At 35.9% G+C, this 25,436-nt stretch overlaps 1 protein-coding gene across 1 annotated transcript; it reads right to left on the reverse strand.

Annotated features, from left to right (window-relative positions):
* Window positions 1-6,573: 6,573 nt before the first annotated feature.
* On the reverse strand, window positions 6,574-19,577 carry LOC126816053 (uncharacterized). The gene is made up of 10 exons (XM_050542176.2): window positions 19,459-19,577; window positions 16,090-16,180; window positions 14,264-14,511; window positions 13,566-13,641; window positions 12,474-12,650; window positions 11,862-11,936; window positions 11,013-11,191; window positions 7,950-8,108; window positions 7,185-7,311; window positions 6,574-6,762 (listed from the first exon to the last, which is right to left on the reverse strand). Exons 2-10 carry the CDS (start codon window positions 16,166-16,168, stop codon window positions 6,713-6,715), a joined length of 1,170 nt encoding a protein of 389 aa, XP_050398133.1. The 5' UTR covers window positions 16,169-16,180; window positions 19,459-19,577; the 3' UTR covers window positions 6,574-6,712.
* Window positions 19,578-25,436: the final 5,859 nt, after the last annotated feature.

Below are 25,436 nucleotides of genomic sequence, written 5' to 3' on the forward strand. Positions count from 1 at the left end.
AACTTTTCCTAAGTATGTTACATATCAACGAAAGTAATCAGCTGTCATTCTGAGATTCTTAAGTCGCGGTCAGCTATGAAAGTCAATTTTAGATTTAATAACACCCCTCTAGTTTCGGTCACCCCAAAACCCCCAGTCTTCAACGTACGGAGTGTCAATATTTCACGATAATTACCATTGTCCATGTATAACCGGGAGTTTTTTTTATGTGGTTGAATGGTTGATTATCCAGTATCTTTGGCCAAGTCAGGTAAATGTTGTGCCCCCTCCAGCAATAAATCCCATAATTCTTGCATCATTATAAACAAACATGAATCGTGACGACGAATTAGGATTAATTAAAAAATAACCAAAACATAGATATAGCCGATGAAGAGAGAAATTTTACAATAAAAAATAATTAAGTTTGTTGGATATTGAACTGGCAATGCAATCTAATGGATTTTCTGAAATGGCATGCTTAAAGGTGCTAAATCGCTAATATTTGGGAGCTAGAAATTGACACAAATGGGTGGCAACGCATATAATAATATAATGTGATTGTATAAACTGATTTACATTCAATTGTTTCCGTTTTGACTCTAATTTCAAATCAGTTATGTCCAGTGAAATACAGAACAAGTGACCAGACAGAACGAGGCTAGACATATTCAACAACTCGTGTCAAACGATGACGCCATATCTTATCTGGAGAGCATGCGCAATAGACTGGAATAACCAGACGCTAGAAATTGGCATTTGGCTGAGACTTCTAGCGTATTTCGCCGAACCTAACTGATTAGAAATTACAGTAAAACAGAAGCGATTGAATGTAAATCAGTTCATATACATTCATATTACATTATTATATGCGTCCCAATTTCTAGGTCCCAAATATTTGCAATTTAGCTCCTTTAAATTAATTGCATGGGCGTCGATATCTTGTTTTAGCACTAGTTACCTCTTTAGACAGTTACCTCCTTTAGACTTTGTTTATGATAATGTAAATGACCGGATAATCTATGACCGGAGAGATAATGTGATAGAGATTATGATAGAGATTATATAGTCAAGCATTTAGTATCATCACTCAGCGTTGAGCAGCAGTTGGGATTCTAATCCAGTAAATATCATAGGCTAGCGATGCCATCGAGAATTGATTATGGTCTTGAAAAGTTAATTAATGTCTAATTAATAATTTAAATAACATTTCAGGCCTAGAGAAAGACCTGCAATAGGCAGATTTAGCTCTCGCATAATGTATGTTAAGTTGTCATCACGCCATGATAATGTAGGCCTACACATAGTAATGTTAATGTTCAATATATCTTGGCGCTGTGTCATGTAATTTGGACAGTTCAGGAATAAGTAATATGCATTTCCAATGATGTGGCCGCGTTGACAATTTTGATTTTTAACCCGGTTAACTCGGTATAGATCCGATATCAGTGTACTGAAGTTATGACTTGGTTTAGTATGGATTATGTATATTAACTTTCGTCGACCCTGTCCGTCCATCCACAATTTGTTTGTGGGCGCACTCTACAGGTCATAATTTTTATTCGATTTCAACGAACTTGGAATATAGGTTTATCTTCAAAGATCTCGGTTCCTTTCAATATTGGCATATTATCGGACCATAACTTCATGGATTATGACCCTTGATTGAACGAAAAATCACGTTTTTTATCTTGTAGGCACTCTAAAGGTCACACTTTTCATCTGATTTTTATGAAACTTAAAGTGCATGTTTATAACCCAAACATATTCGCACATATCGGTTCATAACATCGTGAATTAAGACCCTGGATTGTACGAAAAATCGCATTTTTAGCTTGTGGCCCCTCTAGAGGTTACAATTTTAATCCGATTGAAAAAAACGTTTGAATATAAAACTGCCGGTCAAAATGGCCGTCCCTCGTACGCAAATAGTGTAAATATGGTATATCAATATTGTGTACCCTCTAGGAAACCCAATATTGATTTGATTTCGATGAAACTTGAAATATATCTTTATAACCAAAAGATCGTGATTCCTGTCGATATTCGCGAATATCGGATCATAACTTCCTGAATTATGACCCTTGATTGTACGAAAAATCGCATTTTGTTTAGCCTGTTCTCTATCCATCTCTTGCAAAATGTGGGCGTATCCTGCCAGGTAGCCGCTAATTGTGGTGGATGTAGGTTTGATTGATATTAGAAAACTGACTTATTTCTCGATATCTTAGTGGTAGTATTCAGATGATTCCTTCCTTTGATGGTAGAGGAGAAGAAGGATTTTTTGAATGTGGTTCTATCGAATGATGATATTAGGTGTTGAGGGTTTCATAGTGTGTATGTAGTATTGGTTTTATGCTTTTTTAAGACATGGATTATTATAAATTTCGTATAGAGTTGAGAGCTTCCTTTGATGTCATACTCCTCGCAATGTTTCGTTTGATTATATCTAATCCCACTTAACACTGCTGTAAAGGAAGCAAATTTCTGTTCCAAATTATGACTGGTCAATAGTCCGATTTACAACCAATACCTAACTATGTAACAATATCATTACGCTTTAAACATAGCTCCAAATTGGACCAAATATTTTTATACGCCCATATTATCATGTGGGCGTATATTGTCGTCGCCCCCGTCCGTCCGTCCGTCCGTCCACAATTGTTTGTGAACAGTCTACAGGTCACAATTTTTATCCGATTTCAATGAAACTTGAAATATAAGTTTATCACCCTAAGATCTCGGTTCCTTTCGATATTGGCATGTATCGGACAGTAACTTCATGGATTATGGCCCCTGATTGTACGAAAAATCACGTTTTTAGCTTGTGAACACTGTTGAGGCTACAATTTTTATCCGATTTGGTTTAAACTTGAAATGTATGCTTATAACCCAAAGATCTTGGTTCATTTCGATATTCGCGCATATCGAAATCTAACTTCCTGAGTTATGGCCCCTGATTGTACGAAAAATCGCGTTTTTAGCTTGTGGACCCTATAGAGGTCATAATTTTTATCCGATTTAAAAAAACGTATTATTATATCACCGTTACACCCGAAGGATGGCCGAGTTCGAATTTCGTGAAAAACGGCCCAAAACTGACAGACAAAATGGCCGGCCCTCGTTCTCAAATAGCGTAAAAATATGGTATATCAAGGTTGTAGACCCTATAGAGGTCACAATTTTATCCAATTTTGTTGAAACTTGAAATGTAAGTTTATAACCCAAAGATCTCGGTTCCTTTCGATATTCGCGCATATCAGACCGTAATATCCTGACTTATGGCCCCTGATTGTACGAAAAATCACGTTTTTAGCTTGTGGACCCTATAGAGGTCATAATTTTGATCCGATTTAAAAAAAAAACGTATTATTATATCATCGTTACACCCTAAGGACGGCTGAGGTCGAATTTCGTGAAAATCGGCCCAAAATTGACAGACAAAATGGCCGCCGTTCATTCTCAAATAGCGTAAAATATGGTATATATCACGGTTGTGGACCCTATAGAGGTCACAATTTTGATCCGATTTTGATGAAACTTGAAATACATATTTATAACCCAAAGATCTTGGTCGCTTTCGATATTCACACATATTGGATCATAATTTCCTGAATTATGGCCCTTGATTGTGATCCTCTTGATGTCACAATTTTTATCCGATTTAAAAAAACTTTTGCATATATCACTGTTACATCCTTTTGATGGTTGAGTCCGAATTTCGTACAAATCGGACCAAAACTGCCGGACAAAATGGCTGCCCTTCGTACGCAAATATTGTAAATATATGGTATATCAAGGTTTTGGACCCTCTAGAGAGAGGACACAATTTTGATCCGATTTTGATGGAACTTGAAATACATGCTTATTACCCAAAGATCTTGGTTATTTCAATATTCATGCATATCGGATTGTAATTTCCTGAATTATGGCCCTTGATTGTACGAAAAATCACTTCTTTTTTAGAGCTTGTTCTCTGTCCATCTATTGCAAAATGTGGGCGATTTTATTATGCCAAATTGACAAGCGTATAGCAGACTATTGCAGAAAAACCAATTGCGTGACAAACGAAACTATCAACACAAATAATACTGGTGGAGACGAACAATACTTTCCCCTTTTTTAATACCTTAAATCACTTTCCAAGGTTTTAGGGAAGACCCCATGTTAAAAGAAGGGCTGTCATGTTGCTGTACTTGGGATAGATTTGATTGAATAGGAAGAATAGACGCACTCCCTCAAAAACTGAAGAATCAAAAGTGAATCCAGCAATGGTCAGAGGCGAATTTGTTGGTCCAATACTTCAGGAATATGTTTGATGGCTGCTTTAGAAAAAGCTTTCCCATCCTGTTTCGAGATATAGGGATTGTTTCCTTGCATATATTTGGGTAAACCGGTAATGACGCGGAAAGCTTCTAGTTTGGCGCAATCGGTTACCGCCTGTTTCCCGTTACTGATATAGCTTGATAACCAGTTAAGACACAGATCGTCAATACTGCATCCTTTTAGCTTTTAAATCAGGCCTCTGTGATAAACTCGATCGAAGGCCTTAGAGATAAAAAAAAAAAATAGCAGGACAAACTGTGACGACATCCTGGTATGTTTCAAGGGACAAACTGTGACGACAACCTTGTATGTTTCAAGACATTGATATACTGTTATGTGTTGTGGTCTGCATCCAGATTACAAGCAGTATAGGGTTTTGGACTGAAAGAAGATGCACAGATGTTTGAATGTTTAAGATGTTAATCTTTACAACCACAATGAGTCCAACATATCACAATGAGTCCACCACGTGACAATCATCTGATAAAAATACTGAATGGGGGTTGACCGAATCGGCGTAGGCTGTGACGTCATTTTAATATTGGGTTTCCCTAATCCATGACACGCATTGCTTCCTGATCCTTCAACCTCAAAATCATGAATATTTACCGGGGGTAGATTAAGGGATCGGTCAACGGATGATCCCATCGACCAAAGCCCCACCTCGCTAATGATTTGTAAATGTGAACATATCCTAATTCCCTGGAACATCGTTGTCACTTGATAAATGTTGTGTAAAGAGTTAGTACTAAGCCATATACTTGATTATCAGTAAAATTCACTGGATGACTCAATAATGGTATTTAGTGTGCAAATTCGACATTGTCCCTACAAAGCAATTGTTCACCTTGTTGGTACTGGATAATTGGATTGCATCGAAGTAGGTCTTGGATTTGAATAATAGGGCGGGACTAATTCTTGTTTTAAAATATATTCAGCAACTTTACCGGGTTAGGTTTAAGAATTTGGGGGAGAGGTTAAGTCTCCACATAAGCACTGACCTAGGATGATGAAAAATTAGTTCGTGATATTTCCTAGTTTTATTAAAAATACATACAATACATTAGATTTATATACAAAGGCGATTTCACTGTTTATTGGTGTTGGTGGCGCTGAGGGTCTTCCTTGGGTGGTGCTTCTGGTATTCTGGTATTATTGTTTCTGAAGAAAAAAGAAAATAAATTTGAGGCTCTCGGGAGAGAGCCACATTAGTGTGTTTCCCACTAAGGATTGGATTTTCTAAAAAAATCGTGTTTGTTCCACATCACCGGGTTAGGGCTAGGGATTCTTATATCTAACTGATTTTATTTACTAACGGTTAGGGATAGGATTTGATATATGGTTTGTTTTGGGTCAGGGTGGAGACTGGTCTTATTTAATCTAATTTACTGTGCACTAGGATGTCGTTCAGATTTTTATTTTTAGAATATTATTATGCAATTATAAGTTTCTGTGTGAATATTTTCGGGTGATTTTCTTGGAGATCAGTATAGAGTTTTCTGATGATTTTGGATGCACTTGCTGCTGTTGCGCTAAATGGAACTACAAAAGGAGCTATTGCGATAGCCGTATGACTATTCAAACCTAGGGGGGGGGGGGCTGTTGTTTTCAATTTGTCAATCCAGAATTTTTCTCTTGTTAGCCTAAACGTTTTAATTTCTTCTGAAGTTTCAAAGTCGCTCTTGGTCTTTTCTATTGGCGTGACAATGAGATCAGAAATGTCATGATTTGGTTGGTTGAAATGAATTGAGACAGATTTGTCTTTTTTGGTGACTATGTCTTACCGGTGACCGTTAATTCTTTCCCTATGTGCATTTTGAGTCTCCCCTACGTATTCCTTGTCACATTTTCTGCATGAAATTAGATAAATTATGTTTGAACTACTGCATGAAAGTTGGTCTAATATTGGGAATTTTGTGCCAGATGTTTTGTTATGGAAATGGTCGGATATGTTTAAGATTTTGCATGTTTGACATCTTGGATGGCCACAAATTTTGGTTTTAACTGCTGATTGTATATTATTTGTTTCTTTGGCGGCAAGCTCAGCTAGAGTGTTGTTTTTTATACGTCGTAGATAGCGTTTGGAGTATCCCCTTTCCCTTAGTTTGCTAAATACCAATGTACATGCTGACTCAAAGTCGGTCTTCTGAGTACATGTCCTAAGAAAACGGAGAATCTGAGATTTTAGGGGTGTAGGGGTGTCTTATGCTTTGATTAAAGCGATTAATCAGAATGTATAAATAACACGTCAAATCAATTCAATTTAAATCAATTTAATTAAATTTTATTATGACTCAAACGTAAACATGTACTTTACTCCGATTATACATCTATGTCGGGAAATTAACGCTATAGCTCCTAAATGGCGATTAGTTCCGTTCAGTATTGGTATCTTGACCTCTGATATCTAGGATCTTGACAGACAGACTGGTCTGGTAGTGTTGGTATAATCAATATCTGAAGTGAAAGTAGAAAAACTATATTTAAGATAACATGTAGAATACAGGAATGGATGAACATGGATTTAACATCATCTCCTGTATTTACGACCATACCAAATGTTTGTTGCGAATTAATAATTATTGTTTACAAATTGTATTTTCTTGTTCATTTACTGTGTCGACAGCTGCACGAACGATCGATCGACGTAAAATGCTTAACGGACGATCGATTGTCACACCACAAAACAAATCAGATCGATATTTTTGAGAAAAATAAAAGAAATGGGGTTTCACGTCCTAATTGTCAACCAAATCAGAGAGGTGAAGGTATATAAAAATTATATAAAAATCAGACAGGTGAAGGTATATAAAAATCAGAGAGGTGAAGGTATATAAAAATCAGAGAGGTGAAGGTATATAAAAATCGACTTATATTACCTGTTCCATATGCCGGCAGCAGTAATACTGTAAATGCCACAGGTCTACACACTTTAATACAATCATCACAACTTGCTGTTACTAGTTGTTCATTGTCCGAGAAAACAGCTTGTCCATAGACTAACGTCTAAATAAAATATAAATATCAATGTGTAGCCTCTAGAGTAGTAAGTAGAAAAGTAGTGAACAACAGACTGACGATCGTAGACTTGATAACAATTTGGCATAGCTATATCAGTTATGATAAAACAAATCACTTACAATTCCTGTAGAAATTGGATAAAAGTCACAATTTCAGAGATCTGTTCCATACTGAGCTAACAAGAAACAATCAACGGACGGGCGGACGTTGGTACAGATTGACGGTATATGTAAATGTGGACGTTTACAGATATTATCTTTAGTACGATAGAAAACTAGTTTACTTGTAATATGAAAATAAAGTCTTGAGGTAGTGTCGATTTCTCTGCCCAGTAATAAAATATATGGAATAGTTACTGTTTCAGATGGAATTATCACTGTTTCAGATGGAATTATCACTGTTTCAGATGGAATTATCACTGTTTCAGATGGAATTATCACTGTTTCAGATGGAATTATCACTGTTTCAGCAATCATGTTTCTCTCAGTTAATTAATAGGGAATGGTCGGTCAATTCCCAAGGGCATATTTTGTTGTTAGAAAACCATTATCAAAGCCTTCATCATAATAAGTTATCTCAAGGATAAGGACATTATATATATATATTATTAATACATTACTTACAAATGGTTTATGTTTAAGACCAGTACCACGCAGATCTATCTGGAATATACCAGGTTCCGGGATTTCACACTCAGGGTCACAGTTTTTACCAGCGCGATACAAACTTGGTCCATCACAGTCAGTCATTGAAAAGAAAGGGTCGCCCCATGGATACACGTTCTACAAAAACAAACATATTAATAAACTAATTTTGTAACAGCTAAATCTAAATCAGGGGCGTAGAAGTGATTTTCGTTTCGTGTTGGTAACGGGTGTTGTTTGTAGAGGGTGTTTGCGATGGGGATGTTGGTAAAAGGTGTTGATGTGGTGGGGTTGAAGCAGTCTGTTCTACATACACTGATCTAATACAGTGTTAATTTTTATGTAAATTAAGTTTTACGAAATTATAGGGGAATAACTTTCTGTATTATTTTATTTAGTTTCGTATTATAGTTCAATGTGAGCAGCCATGTGCTTTGCCAACAGCAAGCGTGAGCAGGTTTTAACACTATAATTACACTAACAGTTCAATAATATGAGCAGAAGCCGACGACATAATGTAGGGGCAAAACTGTCCGAATACTTGGAGAGGGTTAAACATGAAGACCTTGTTGAAGATATCGAGCACGGCATACTATCAAGTATTTTACCGGCGTGTGATGGTGTCCATGACAACGTGGATATGAGTGGTCAGAACGGTGTCCATAATTCGCCTCGACCACTCCTATCGACCGATGCTGATACAAAAACACAAGGCATAGATCTTGGGATCGGTGCAAAATTAAAATATGTCTTCAATGAGCAGTGACTTCCACACAGCTAAACTGCCCACCCATGTGAACCATAGATACTTGTACTTATAAGGCTGAAATTGATTCGCTCCAGCAATCCTGCAGGAAATTACAAATGGAGGTGGAAAAGGCTCGCCTCGCCAAACGGATAAATGAACTAGAGATGAAATTGTGATTGGCCAGGATCACAAGCCCAGAACCAAGCCGTAATAGTCAAGCTCCACTGAATTTCCCTCCTAAACCGCAGCAACCACTAGGACGACTAACCCCTACCCACCAAATTACTGATACTACACATGGTGAGGTACATAGGCCTAGTCCAGGTAAATGTGTAAGATAAAAGATTTTTGGGGGATTGGGGGCATCATCCTGGATAGTCGAGACCTTGACATGTAGGGTTGGTGATCAACCTATATGCACAAGTTTAATGGGACAGTGAAATTTTTAAAAGCTAGGAAGCTAGACCGATAACAACTATTGTTACTGAGGGGGGGGGGAGGGTCTATGATGGCGATTATTTTTATGTTAGCAGGCGAATCGATCTAACCTTTATAACCAAACAGCACATGAACACAAAAGAGGTAATCACAATAGTGCTTGCATTACCGTGTTGGGTCCCGTGCTTATGCAACAAGAAAGTCATCATATACACAGATAATATCAGTGCAAAAAGTTATATTAATAAGGGATCATCAAGAAACCCTCTCAGGTCATGCATTTCCTGCGACGCTTATTCTGGACTCAAGCAACCCTCAACTACACTTTGTGTGCTAGACATATTATAGGGAGAGCAAACCAATTAGCCGACCCTGTGATGTTTTCTATGGCCCTTTCTTTGCTCCCGCCACACAGTAGTGGTCTGATCCCATTTTCAATTATCGAATTTGCTAATCATATGTCTCTTAAATTTATACATTCTAGATGGTGCTCTTCGGTTTCAACAGAAACTTAATGCTACCCTTACCATTAAGAGAACTTAATGCTACCATTACCATTAAGAGAACTTACCGTACTCAATTGTCGTGTTATAGATAGTTTTATGACAAGATAAACATTGATTGTGTGTCTGAATCTACTGAAGTAGTATTACAGAATAATGAAAGCTATCTTACAATTATAAAACCTATTCATCACGTGTCTGGCTACCCAAATCCATTAACGGACAACTGGATTGTTGAACATTTATTGAAAGGGGTTAAGCGTGAACTTGGCTACCCCCATAGACCCTACCTTATTATTTCCGATTCAAGTCTCTGGATAACCCTGTCTTGCAAGGTTCTTTGGGCTCTTGCATCCAGGAAATGTTCTCACAAATGGCTGTTTTGACTTTGATACGGAGATTTGTATATCAGATATTCCAACCAAGTAAAAGTGATCATGTTATTCTGCTCAATAACAGTTCAGGGAACACCAGTTACATGTTCCCATGCCCCGACTTTTTCTGCAGCATTCTATACTGTGTCCAGCTAGTGCTATACATCACTTATTAGTGCAGCATAGACGCTGTCAACATCAACCTCGTTCCCCTTTCTTTTTGTCCCATACGGGTGAAGCCTTATCTTATGAAGTCTTCCTTCAGAGACTCCGTAATATTCTTAGCATATTAGGGGGAACAAGGCAAATTTAGTGGCCATTCATTTCGTAGGGATGGGGCTACATGGTGTCATAAAATTGGAGTACCAAGTACTATAATCCAAGATTTGGGTTTTTGGAAGAACGATGCATACCTTCGCTACACTGAGCCGAATGTCAACGGCAAAATTAAGTGATTAAATCATTAGTGATTAAATCATTTCAATCGCATTTATCCACGGGGTCATAAGAATTTCCTACTCTCCCGTAAGAAGTTAGATTCACCTGGGATTTGGGAGTATTAGTTCTTGTATGTACACACTGTGACGTCATCATAATATAATACTTTATTGGTTATAATGTTATTTGTAACTTGTATTTTGATAATGTGGAACTGTGGGAATTAAATACTTCTAAGCCCAGCTTATGTTCTTGTTATTTTATTAGTAGGAAGTAAAGTGAAGATTTAATCAATACCCTCTATATTATATTACTATGAAGTTAAATACATTACAATCATATACATTCTAATACATCACAACCCTACATAGTCAGAATTAGAGTCCTATACAGTCAGAATATCAATCGTATAAAGTCAGATACATTACAACCGGGTAAACGACTTTCGGAAAATCACTTAGCAAAGTTACTGTAACATTTTATAATTACAAAACGAACGTATAGATTAAATAGTTTAGAAAGAATCAGCGAACATACTTACAGTGGACGTGATTAGTAATGGAATAACAGTGAAATATCTGTAACCACATGTATACTGTTTTGGATGACAAGATGCTGAATAATTAGTTGAATAGTAACTGAACGTGGTATAAGGTGATAGAGGTACATAAGTCCAACCTGATGTTGTGAAACATTGTACTATCATGTCATGGTCAGTTCCTGGAATAACAACAGATGAGAGACACTGTACTATCATGTCATGGTCACTTCCTATAAAACAAACACAGTACATGGAATATGGACAGCAGAGCAAATTGGGAACACAGATTGCAGTATGACAGATTGTAATTTTTCTTTCTACCATGTTCATAAGCATTTGGGTTTAAAATATGTCTGGATTGCTCCTATTGAACTGTCTAAATTACATTTCAAACGCAGCTGTAACTATTAATAAGGTTCTTAATACATCAAAATTTTTACAAGTTTAACTGATGAAAATTCGACAAAATATTTTTGTCAAGAAAAGCGATAGACCATAACCAAAACCAATTTCACTTGTTAAACCTAATTTAAGTCAAATACAGCTACCACAATTTTGGACGGTTTATGTATAAGATAAAGAAATAATCACAATAAGATCTTTTCTCAATTAAATACAGATTTGAGGTGTACTTTCGTTTTACGTAAGGTGACAATTAATACTTCAAACTTAAGTGTAAGGAAATTCATTGAATACAGCCCCCGGATATTGTATAAAGTACCCATAAAATATGATTTAAATTATAAAAAAAATATGAAATGAAATGAAATAAAATGGGGTTCAACGTCCAACTGTTCTGCACCGACTGGATTAATGAGGATCGCCTATTAATTATAAAAAGATACGAACCAGGATATTTGAATACATATTTCCCTTCTGAATATACGGGATTACATTGATTCAGTTCTGTACATTTTCTTAAAGCTGGAATAGAAGAGTCATAATTTACAAAATGGTTAATACATATTTCCCATCTGAATATATCGGATTACATTGATTCAGTTCTGTACATTCTTTTAAACCTGGAATAGAAGAGTCATAATTTACAAAATGGTTAATAATCACTATCTTACTATAATCATAAACAGATTTGCAATGGATACTCTATGATCAATTGGCAGGTTCCGGAAAAGTGATCCGACAATAATATACCAGTAGACAGTCGTACGGCTCCCCAGAGCGATTTTGAGTTCTCTTAACAATTCCTTAACATTGTTTTACGAGCGGAAATCAATTCGAATCCGTATGTTCCTAGCCATAACTGATCAGCACGAGCTCAGATAATATTGGGATAAATTACGTTTATTTGTACGCTGATACCGACAAATATATGGACCAACTATCCTCGGACCTCGAAACGATAAACTGATTGTTTGCTCCTCTCTTTAACTTTATAACTCTGAAGGTACACGGGATCTTGACCTTCTTCAGGGAAGGTACAGTCGAATCAGCGTCTCTCACCTTTACAGACTGGTTCCTGCCAAGTACCATTAGCTTTACATGTCCAGTCGACAGTAGGATAGTAGGACGGAGAACAGCTGTATGTAAGATTGGTGCCGTTACGCCACAGTCTAACAGACTGGTCAAATTCTGGTATTACATGTTCATCAGAATAAGGTGAGGCGGGGGTAATACAACCTGAAAACATAAATGTTATTTTAGTACCCAAAGATTTTAGCGGTGACTCAGTGACTCGGGTAATTATAACTCGCGGTAATGGCACGTGTGTTCTGGGAGATGTGGGTTAACGCTCTTCATTACAGGTAGTTTATTTTACCAATACGTGCAAGATGGTTTACAGTCAAATCTTATATAAAATGAGCTTTAACGTCCTGTTGTTTATGAGGAATAACGAGCTAAGGGCTCTAGTTCGTGGTTCGTTATTCGTCAATATGAAACGGCTCGTTATTCAGGTAGAAAGACAACTTGTTAGAATCTATCAGAATCTATTTCCCAAGACTTTGAAGTTTTATAAACCAATTGGGTTCATAAAAAAAAACACACCCGGCTTATCCACTATAAAAGCGGCTTTATTATATTACTTTATTACATTCTATATCTGGTGAATAACGAAGCACAACCTAAATCGTGATTCGTTATTAGTGAATAACGAAACAGGAACCACGAATCACAAGCTAACTTTACGTCGCTCCAAGTAGTGTTCAACCTTCGAAGGTACCTTTTCTGTCCTTTTTATCTTTGTAGGGAGCCACAGTGGCTTATAGTGAGACGACGACTAGTTAACCGGTGGATTCCATGTTCGACCCTTGCGTTGAACTAGAACGTTCATCGGGATTTTTCGGTGGGGTCCCTTTGTCAGTGGTGCAGGACAGGGGGCCTGGCAAGGAACAACGTATAATCGTTTGTATGGGACGAAAACCAAGATCCCGGTATAAATTGGTTTCCACGTAAGAAGTTCCTAATATCACACTATATGACGTACGTCCGTGTTTATTAGTCCAGTCGGAGCAGAACAGTGAGACGTTCAACCGCATCTTAAAACATGAAGTAAGCATTGGACGTTAATTTTGAATTATAATGCTTTAACTTTACCTGAAATGGTAGCTTCACATCCTTCTCCATATTGGCCTGAAGGACAGGTACAATCTGAATCCTCACAACGAATAGTCTGTTAAGAAGAAAAGCCAATTTTAAGACTAACGAAAGATACAAAGTAGGAAATCCTTAGAAGTGGAAAGTTTTAAAACTAACGAGAAAATACTTAATAAATGAAACTTTTAATTTGCGTAAATGATTAATAATGTTTTAATTATTCCCAAATATCCAAACAAACTGAAATGGCCAAATTATTGTTATTAAATTTATTTAAAGGAGCTAAATCTTGAACCCAATATTTTCCATAATATTCAAAATTAAAAACACGAATTAGAATTCAATATTGGTCAATTTCATCAACACTGATATTGGTGTCTTGCTGTGAAAATATAGGATCCTTAAATCCAATATCTAAGACACAATTGACATTTTATAATTAGTACACGAGTCGTGTACCCAATGGTTTTGTAATGAACAAATAAACCATATCCTATAATACAATGTGGAAGTAATAAATAAAGGCCGATTCACGAACAACAAAACAATTATAAAAATAAAACTTGTAGAATGGACTAAGCAGGTCTAAACAACCATCGTTCAATTTGAACTGTTCGTGTATTTCAGCGAATGTAATTCAATGTAATTAATACTGGGTCGAACTCAATCATTGATTCATTTTAATATAAACTACTAACCTGTGTGTAACAGGAACAACCAGTTGTATCACCAGACCTAACACAATCTCCGCCATCTTGATATAATTTACAGGATGAATCATGGGAACAATACAAATATCGCTCACAATCAGCTTTCTCTGTACAGGCTCTGGAACAATCCATTTTCCGAGATGTATAAACGGTTTCGAGAACTCTACTTGTGTCATCGGTGTTATTTACAACACTAGATTTACTATAAGAAGCCTTTCGTTGATCGATACTTCGGGCTGGAAACGAAACCAGAAAAAATAATTAGATAATCACCCACTGTTTAGAATTTATAGGATTGTTATTGTTTATTTGATATCGCTTAAAATCATTAATAAAATAAACATGCGAATATTTAATACGAATGTCAGGGAATATTCAAGGCTGTCAGTGAACCGCACAAGAATACCCTGTCTCGTGCACGACAAATAAAACAACTACCGATCCGCGGACAAGAGGAGTGTATTTAACATACGATATCGCTATTTTGTATTGTTAACTTTGCCCTTATAAGATACTATACCGTTTACGTTATAAGTTTTTGCGCCGCCCCGTCTTCATTAGCCCACTCGGAGCAAAACAGTAGGACGTTAAACCCTATGTCATTTCATAATAATTATTGGGGAGAACTTATACAGAGAAAACTTAATGAACGGTTTAACATAAACTATAAAACTCAAGTACATGTTTATCAGACTTAAAGCCATTCATATAACTTATAATATCCATATATGTTAGACTTAAAGCCGTGCATATAATTTATAATATCCATGTATATATGTCATAGTCTCGGTCACCCCAGAACCTCTACGGAGGGTCTGGGAACGTTCTCAATATTTGACGAAAAGTTCCATTGCCCATGCGTAACCGGAAGTTTGGTTGTTTATGTGGTTGATTATGCAGTATCTTTGGCCGATCAAGTAAGAGTTACACCCCTTCCCACAATACATCCCACAATTCTTGCATTATTATAAACAAACATGAATCGTGACGACGAATTATAATTAATTAAAAATAAAACATAGATATGGCCCATGAAGAGAGAAATTTTACAATAATAAAAATGACAGTGCTGAATGCAATCAAATGGATTTTCTGAAATGGCATGCTTAAATTAATTTCATGGGAGTCGCATCTGGACTAAGACTAGTAATTATTTCCCTTTATTTCATGATTGACAAATGTAGTGCGAGTTATAAATAGACAATTTTTCCCTTAATTTTTTTCTCCCCTCTTCCTGCATTTTTGGGTTGACTTTTTGGTCTAGAATTGGAGAAAAGGGATCAAATTTGCAATTACATAGCAGTTTTGGGTAATACGGATGATATTACAGCGGAGGGATAGGGGGTGTAAAGTGTCTTTCTGCAGAGCAGTCATTGTGTCGGAAGTGAGATTTTCACCCCAGTCAACTTCAAATCCGTGTATCAAAAAATCTAAACGGTCAACCCCCTACAAAATTATGATGAGGAGTTTGCCAAATGTTGTCCCATTGTGCCTAAAAAGATTGGAACCAACGGAATGTTGAGAAAAAAGCTACAGCCTGTGATGTTACAGCCATTTAACATTGAAGTCAATGGGCAAATAATTGCTAGTCTGAGACCATCTTGTTTAAGGACTAGTTACCTCCCTTAGACTTTGTTTACGTTAAACTAAAAGAGCGGATAATCTATGCAATGACCCATTATTCTCAAATGTTGACAACGCATCCAGACTAATATTCGTAGTATATTTTTTCTGGATGATAGAGATTATGTATGTCAAACTTAATACAGGGAATATATTTTATAAATTAAATATATAGATATAATTAAACTTACATATCTCCGAACGAACATAGCTCTGTAAAACAAATAATATGGCGACAAATAGCGCCGTGTGTTTGACCCAAAATGCCATCCCTGTTATAACCTGAATATGAAAGTAAAAAACAACATCAAGTTTGGATAAACTTATTTCATATTTCCATATCACGATAATTTAAAATTGCGTATAGAGGTTGTTTGGGGTGGGGAGAAACCGGAAACCCAATACAAAAGTCTTAAGAGTAGACAACATGACAGACCATAATCAGGTGTTCGTTCCTTTTTTTAACCAGGCAGGATACGTCCACATTTTGCAAGAGATGGAAAGAGAACAAGCTAAAAACAAACGTGATTTTTTGTACAATCAGGGACAATAATCCAGAAAGTTATGGCCTGAAATGTGCAAATATCAAAAGGGATAGAGATCTTTGGAATATAAAGATATCTTTTAAGTTTCATCAAAATCGAATAAAAATTGTGACCTCTAGATGGTCCACAACCTTCGTATTACACTCTTCTACACAATTTGCGTACAAAGAGCGGCAATTTTGTCGCGGAGTTTCATTTCGATTTTCCCGAATTATGAATTCAGCCTTCATTATGGTGGAATGGTGATGTATTTAAAGGGTTTATAAAATCGGAAAAAAATTGTGACCTCTAGAGAATCCGCAAGCTAAAAATGCGATTTTTCGAACAATCAGGGCCGTAATCCAGGAAGTTAAGTTAAGGAACCAAGAACTAAGTGTGTAATGGTGATATTTTCATCTTTTTTTTTAATCAATCGGATAAAAATTGTGACCTCTACAGGGACCACAAGCTAAAAAGGTGATTTTTTGTTCAATCAAGGGCCATAATTCATGAAGTTACGATCCGATATACGCGAATATCGACAGGAACAAATATCTTTGGGTTATAAATATGTATTTCAAGTTTCATCGAAATCGGATCAAAATTGTGACCTCTAGGGGGTCTACAACCTTGATTTACCAGATGTTTACACTATTTGTGAACAAGAAGTGGCCATTTATTCCGGCAGTTTTGGCCTGATTTTCACGAAATTCGAACTCAACAAACATTACAGTGTAACTGTGATATATTCGAATGTTTTTTTTTAAATCGAATAATAATTGTGACCTCTAGAGGGACCAAAGCTAAAAACGCTATTTTGCGTACAATCAGAGGCCATAATTCAGGAAGTTACGATCCGATATGAGCGAATATTGAAAGGAACCAATGTCCTTGGGTTATAAACTCGCGTTTCAAGTTTCATCAAAATTGCATCAAAATTGTGGCCTCTAGAGGGTTCACAACTTTGATTTACCAGATGTTTACACTTTTTACGTACGAGGGGCGGCCATCTTGTCCAGCAGTTTTGGTCTGTTTTTCATGTCGTTGCCCCTGTCCGTTTATATGGCTGTCCGTCCGTATGTCTATTCAAATTTGTTTTGCACACTCAGCAGGTGACAATTTTTATTCGGCTTTTGACGAGCCTTTAATTATGGGTTTATATCCCAAAGATCGCAGTTCCTTTCGATATTGGCGAGTATCGGATCATAACTTCATGGATTATGGCGACAGCATTGTACGAAAAATCACGCTTTAGCCTGTGGACTCCCTATAGGGGTTACAATTTTTATCAGATTTGCTAAAACTTTAAAGGTATGTTTATAACTCAAAGATCGCGGTTCCTTTCGATATTGCCGCATATCACACCGTAACTGCCATTATTAACAGTGAGAAGACAGATGGCCTAACTTCAGGTAGATCACAATCAACTTCGGAGCATTTAGGCCATGCATTTTTTAATTATCCGCCCTGACATTAATAATCCCACTACTCAGATACCTTGACACGAAATACATTATGAGTCAAAGAATATGGCCAACTAAATAGTTCAAAATATGACAATTGGTAGTTAGATCACTTGTGCTCTAGATCCTCCATATATACTGTCTATTGTTTAAAATCATTTCATCTTTAATTGTTTCATTTTTCTGATTTGTCTTGTGTGTTCTCGATTTCCTAATAATATGTGGAAAGCTTATCTAATTGCCTTTCAGAATATTCTTAGTTGGGCATCAGAATTTTGTACGATGATCCGAATTGCGATTCAAAATATTCTCAGAATTTTGTACCGTGATCGGAATTTGAACTTCGAAAAAATTACTGGTCTAATATGTGGAAAGCTTATCTAATTGCCTTTCAGAATATTCTTAGTTGGGCATCAGAATTTTGTACGATGATCCGAATTGCGATTCAAAATATGCTCAGAATTTTGTACCGTGATCGGAATTTGAACTTCGAAAAAATTACTGGTCTATCTTTACATTTAGAATATTGAAAAATTGGCTATGTTCAGGTTGAAAGTGCGCCCCTTTAGTATGATTGTGCCAATTTTTAATAATAATTTTTGGAACGCCTATTTAATAGCCTTTCGGAATATATATAGCTGAATGTTCAGAATTTTGTACGATTGTCTGAATTTGAACTTCAAAACAAATACTGGTCTATCTTTACATTTAGAAAAGGGTTGAGAGCGCTCCCCTTTAATATGATTGTGCCAACCAACGTTTACTAATAATATTTGGAAAGCTTATTTAATAACTCTTCAGAATATATTTTGTTTGATGCTCAGAATTTTGTACGATGGTCCGATTTTTAAATCGGGATATTAACGGTCTTTCCCTGTAAATTGTTTTTAAACAAATGGCCATGTTTTGGATTAGAGCGAACCTCTTTAATATGATTTTGCCAACTTTTACTAATAATATTTGGAAAGCTTATTGAATTCCTGTTCAGAATATATTTAGCTGGATACTCAGAAATTTGTAAGATGGTCCGAATTTTGACTCTGAACATTAACCGTCTTTCACATTAAAATATTGAAAAATTAGCGACGTTTAGAATGAGTGTGCACCCCTTTAATATGACTTTGCTAACTTTTATTAATAATATTTTGTAAGCTTATTTTATTACCGTTTGGAATATATGTAATTAGATGTTAATGACTGTTTTAATCCAAAAGAATCCAAGCCGGGAGATATTCTAGAGTTGGTGCTTTGATTTTGCTTTTAATTCAATAATAAATAAGTAATCAGAGTACATGTCAACCCGTGAGATATTTGTTATTTTCCAATAAATGAAAATCACGCATCGTTACTAAAACTAGTTAGTATCCAAATATTGATATCTATATTTTAGTTTTACTAAATGTAGTTGATATCGATTCTACAACTACTTTCCAATAAATCAATGTACAACTTATGATCAGGGAGCAGGTTTTTACATAGGCTATGCCTGTCCCACAATCCTTAATAAAATATTTTTTTATAAAAAAACAAAAACTTTATCAACATCTTTAAGTATACTGTAAGTATTACTCACCTACATGTTACAAGCAACTTTACAAATCTTCCCCAATAAATTATCCAAACTTACTGATCAATTCTTGTCAAGTTATTGCCAGCTAGTAGAATTCTACTCTTTTAAAGCATCACAGACGCCCACCTCGACAATTGATATACTAATTCATATTTATAAACCAGCGAATGATATACATCTTATTATTGACAACGTCATATTTGAGGTTAGGGATCAGATAATACAGTAAACTATTGGCTTACCAATGGGAACTTATCCCGCCGCATTCATAGCTAATACACAATTATATATACACAAAGAAAAAAGTTAAGCACCCTATGTATTTTTTACATTGACTTGTCTTCTGAGGTATGGCGTTGAAACCCTGATAATAAAACCTTGGAAAAACAGATGTAGTCTACAAGAATAGATCTTTGACGATAATAAAACATATAGAGTGGTTCCCTTTTTGAGATTGTAATCATGGTTTTGAAAATAATTTCATGTTGTTGTATATGAGCCAAAAAATGAGTCACAATAAGTATGAAGGTGCAGAGTCTGAAATAAAATTAAGATGAACAATGTCATGTAGATTCCACAGAAGACATTGGTCATACAAATCATGAATAGTGGGTAGGTAAACCCACAACATGTCCGGGACTTAACTTTTTTCTTTTTGTATAGATCTAAATTTCGCTTTCAGGAACATTAAAAGACAAACTGATTATAATAAAGTGGCTAAACGTCTAAACATGACGCATTCCGATACATTAATTACTTAACACTTATCAATGATAATGGAAGTTTAAACAGGTATAAAGGTTAAATATACCCGCCTGACATGTATATTAAGATAATTAAAAGTAAATTAAATCTGAACTCCGTTTATAAAACTACAGAAATAATTAAATAAAAAAAGGGTTACGCCCAAAACAACCGCCATACTTGTTTTCAATTTCTTGAACTAACATGGCGATCGTTTTGGGTGGACAAACACATAGGCAGGCCACGCCCACTTCCAATATTTGCCGTGTCAACCGAAGTGTCCACATCCGGTAATTTATAGTCAACTACCAATTACCTCCTGACTGATAGTTTTTTGTTCCACTATCAGCCCACAGAAAAATATTATTGCGACACAATTATTATGCCTGATCAGGTATGTATTATTTTACTAATTAGAAGAAATAAGTCAACCACGGTGAACTTTTGCTCTAAAAATAACAGAGAAATTGCCTTACACCAAACAATAACAAATCAACCAGCCCAAACCAATTGTTTCTTATTTCGTGAAATTTTTGCACAACAGAGTAGAAACACCAAATACTTTCCTGAGTCATAAAGTCTAGCATTATCGAATCCGCCGATAAAGGATTAGTAATGTCCCATTATTGTAATGCCCAGAAAAATATAAGTTATTATATCTCCCCCTCATTTATAGATCCGACCGTAAAACAGTAGTTATGCCAACAAAATTGAATTTTGCAACTTTATGAAGTGAAAACATGGACGAGTGGAGGGAACAACAGTTTTGTTGTTGCTTTGATTGTGGAAAAAAAACAAAAAAAAAAACTGATCGAAGGCATTCAAGCTATATTAAAAATGCTTGTTTGTTGTATTTAAGATATGAGACGACAAGGTGTTTTGTTAAATACAAGCCTTACTATAATATGTTAATATTTTATTTATTTTTATTTAGTTTACTGATTGTTTGTAATGATATAGAATTAAACCCCGGTCCTCAGGACACATCAACTTCTGATGTAAATACAATTCTAATTTAATATAAAGCTAAAATTTATTTTCGAAACTCAAAAAATTAGCCTACATTTCCATTTCATCAGAGACATACAACGAACAACAAATTTCTAAATAAAATTCTCCAAATACAAATCTTGCAAAACATTTCTCCAAAAACATTTTCGAAACTCATCGAACTGGAACATTATGACGACATGAGCGGAAATCAACCTGGCATACAATAAGGCACCATACAATAATGGGGAATCGAGCAAGCATATATATATATATTGGGAGCAAAATGGCCAACGTGGACAGAATACCACCGCGCATGCGCGAATCGCAGTCTAATTTTCGTTGACTAATTTGCGCGCGCGGTGTGAACTCTGTTTAGGGTATTTAAGGGATTACCGCACTGATAATCCGCCCCGTCATTAAATACTTCACTAATCCGTTCAATTTTTGTCTCATCACCTTGTAAAAATTTAATTTTGTATCTATAACTTGTAATTGTCTGCGATATCGCTTAGATAGAAGCTGAGGTTAAATAAAGTTATTTCACACACTGATAATCCGCCTTGTCCTGTTCGGTATTAACCATGGATCACTGTTAACGGTAATGAAAGCAAATATTTTTGGACATTCATCCACGTGATCAGTTGACGTATAGCGAAGGTTATCTGCGGACTCGAACAAATCTTATTTTTAGCACACACGCTAATTATTTAGTGATATTGAAAATCATTACAGTACAAAGTCAGTAGAGGACAGATCCTACACGGGACGTCTAACATCCGACTTTGATCCTGAAAAACATCGAGGCGTAATCAGCGAAAAGTTGGCAATCTGTGCACCAGCTTGATACGCGCTGATAACAATCGGTGCGTGCAGGGTCCAATTTGCGCTGACAAAATGGGCGCAAATTACACGGCAGCGCAGATTGCAATCTGCGCAATGAGTGGAGAATGCCCCTAATATATACAATAAGAAAAATCGCTCGATGACTATGATTATAGGGAAACCACGTGCATGGGCCTTCTATAAAGAAAATAAATTGAAAGTCTATTTTCAGAAATTAGGTTATTGTCTGATAGCGACATGTATCTTTTCTCAAACGAAAGCGAGTTTTATCTTTTTTCAATTATATAATCATAAATGTGCCAGGGAATAACTTATATATTGAAAGAGGGATAGAAAAATACTTTCCGGTTATGCCTTACACGATAACCCGTATTTTACATTTTAAATACCCACACCCACACCGCCCACCATCCCTTCATCTATCGATTGTAAGTTCTATCCAAATAGAATCTGTTTTCAATGTACGTAAATGTGAATGTGCCCCCCCCCCCCCCCCCAACTTTTGGACAACTGACTTTTCGGGCAGACGGGTAAAGTGAAAAAAAATTATTATTTCATCTAGTTGGCAAGATAAAACACTAATTTTACCTTTCTTTAAATTGAACACCACGAATTTATACTGGATTGACTATGGATTGAAACATGTCCACTCTACTTTGAGCGACATATTTCGTGCAACGATTATTATTTGTGAATTCAGCTGTAACAGTCCGATTGGATGGTTGGAACTCGACAGGTGGGCATATAGCGGGATTTAAAACGATTTAAAACTTTGAAGTTGCTTACCTCACTGGCTAGAATAGCAGAGAAACTCATTTGCGGCGGTTAAGTTTTCAAAATTTTCTCGGGGAAGGCGCGGCCCAATATGCCGTGACGATTGGGATTCAGGTCAACCACCTAAGGTAGCCTAACCTGGACCACATTGAAGTTGCTGTATTCACGGGCTAGAATAGACGAAAAACGCGTTGGCGGCAGTTAAATTTTCAAAATTTCCTTCAGACGTACCCGTCTCCGTGGACTGTAAACAATTGATTAGTTTATTGGAATTCGAGTCAGCCAACTAAGGTAGCCTATATTAGACCACTTTGAAGTTGCTGTATGCACGGACTGGAATAGCAGGAAACGCGTTTGTGACCGTCAAACTTTCCAAAGGAGGACCCAATCGCCTCTTGCAGACAGCTGGCGCTGCCGTCTGTAACCCGCAATACTTTTGGGTATTTCCGGTTTTGTCCTCTAACATTCATCGAGCCGCATATTTAGTATATCCAGTCTTTGGTGTTTGTTATTTGAGTATTTAAACAATACGACCACTCTACCCCTACTCTTAATGCAATGGAAAGGGCGGGTGTGCTCAGCACTGGGCGGGAATCCAAGGGATGTGGTTTTTCGGTCTATCCGCGGACCACGGCTACTCTTCGGAGTAAAAGAGGGCAAGCGCCAGCTCAAACGTGACTGTACTCATACACTGTCTCATACCCGAGACTCTGAATTAATGTCAATGACTTGACGTTTAAAGATCCCCAAATTCTCTCTTTCTAGTTTCAATAAGACAAAAAACACGGGATTATCCAGGTGATAACGTTATATATAAAAATACAAAGCATCAAGTAATAACAACAATAATATTAACAATGAAGCAATCGATATCCCGGTAATCCTTTTAACACATAAACAAATACAAATAATCCAACAATATGAATATCACATAAATAATCCACTTGGACGGAATATAAAATAAGGCACTTCACTATAATCCAACAATATGAATATCATATAAATAATCCACTTGGACGGAGTATAAAATAAGGCAATTGACTATAATCCAACAATATGAATATCATATAAATAATCCACTTGGACAGAGTATAAAATAAGGCACTTCACTATAATCCAACAATATGAATATCATATAAATAATCCACTTGGACGGAGTATAAAATAAGGCACTTCACTATAATCCAATGGAAGCTGCAAGAGACATTTACAATGAATGAATGGCTTTATGGGGATCAAAAAGAAAAGGATTTGGGAGGTGTAGAATTTTGTGCCATCAGTTGCGAATTTAAAATATTTGTAGATCTTGAATATGTTATGTGTTAATATCTTACGTTCCCCAATTGACGAAGGTATTAAAGATTTATAGAGAAGCGGTTGTTTTATATAGATATTCGGGTATATTTGTTTTAAGGGGGTTAATGTCAGCTTTTTGTCCAGATTAAATCATTGAAATAATAGAAGGACCGTTTATAAATAAATGTGTGTCTTTTTTTCCTTTTATCGCAATCAAGCCGTAATAATTAGTTAGAAAGACTAAAAGCACTATATCGTTTCCAACATCCGATCAATTAAAATTGATTCTAGTTTATTCCAGCTAACCATTATCATTGATATGGTTGATATATTATTCCAGAATAATTGAAGTTGAATTAACTAATGAGATGTTATGTTTGGTTGTTGTTTGGGGTTTGTTTTTTTAGGTTTTTTTTGTTGCAGTAATAATGACATGAAATAAGATTGAACACTTTGCTGAGATGTTATGTTTGGTTCTTGTTTGGGGTGTTTCTGGGGGTGTTTCATGGCTACCGTAGAAATATGATCATGTTTTATTTTATTGATACTGCATGCTTAAATACAATCGCTTCATCGCTTTATGGGCTAACTTAATGAATTGGAATTAACCAAAACGTAGATTTGCTGAAATGGAACCAATTAGACAGAAGATAATAAAATCAGTCAAACAGTTGTGTATACTTCACTGAGCTCTTTAATTGGTAATTTAAAACAAAACTGTTAAGACCTTATAAAATATTTAATACTAGTAAAGGGAATATAATTAAAATCACGTAATTAACTTTGTAGAGTAAAAGCTTTCTCAGTTGGAAAGAAAACAAAATTGTTAAACATTATGAAATATTTAATACTAGTAAAGAGATTATCATTAAAATCAAGTAATTAACTGTGCAGAGTAAAAGATTTCTCGGTTTTAAAGGTAAACAAATAGTAAAAACTGGTGAAAGGAAACAAAATAGAAATAATTAATAAACGGCTCAGAGATGTATCTTTTAAATTGAAATGTAACCAAAGTGGTGGCGTATAACCAGTTATATATTGATGATGTCATAATGACATTATGGCGCGATGACTGTAACTCATTAAGATATTAACAGAGGAAGATCTATATTAGTAAAGACAGTTTAACGTCCACTCGACACAAACTAGGCCATTTCGGGACTAACATATGGTTCAGCTGTATTTCAATAATTCGCTTGCGCGTAGGAGTGTTTTGCTGTGTAAAGAAACTGGAGAACATAGGGAAAACACATGAGGTTGGACAAGCGACCCTACGTACAAGCGGGCAATCAAAACCACGCCATTTGACTCAATGACAGAACTTATATGAT

This window comes from Patella vulgata, chromosome 3, assembly GCF_932274485.2.
Source record: "Patella vulgata chromosome 3, xgPatVulg1.2, whole genome shotgun sequence".
In the NCBI taxonomy this organism is placed as follows: domain Eukaryota; kingdom Metazoa; phylum Mollusca; class Gastropoda; family Patellidae; genus Patella; species Patella vulgata.

Excerpts from the sequence above, each read along its gene's own strand:
- LOC126816053 (XM_050542176.2), bottom strand. The coding sequence starts at position 16,168 with ATGGCATTTTGGGTCAAACACACGGCGCTATTTGTCGCCATATTATTT. Across the intron at positions 14,512-16,089 it reads CTATGTTCGTTCGGAGATAT|CCCGAAGTATCGATCAACGA; the intron begins GTAAGTTTAATT and ends TTTCGTTTCCAG. Across the intron at positions 11,192-11,861 it reads ATATGTATTCAAATATCCTG|GAACTGACCATGACATGATA; the intron begins GTTCGTATCTTT and ends TTGTTATTCCAG.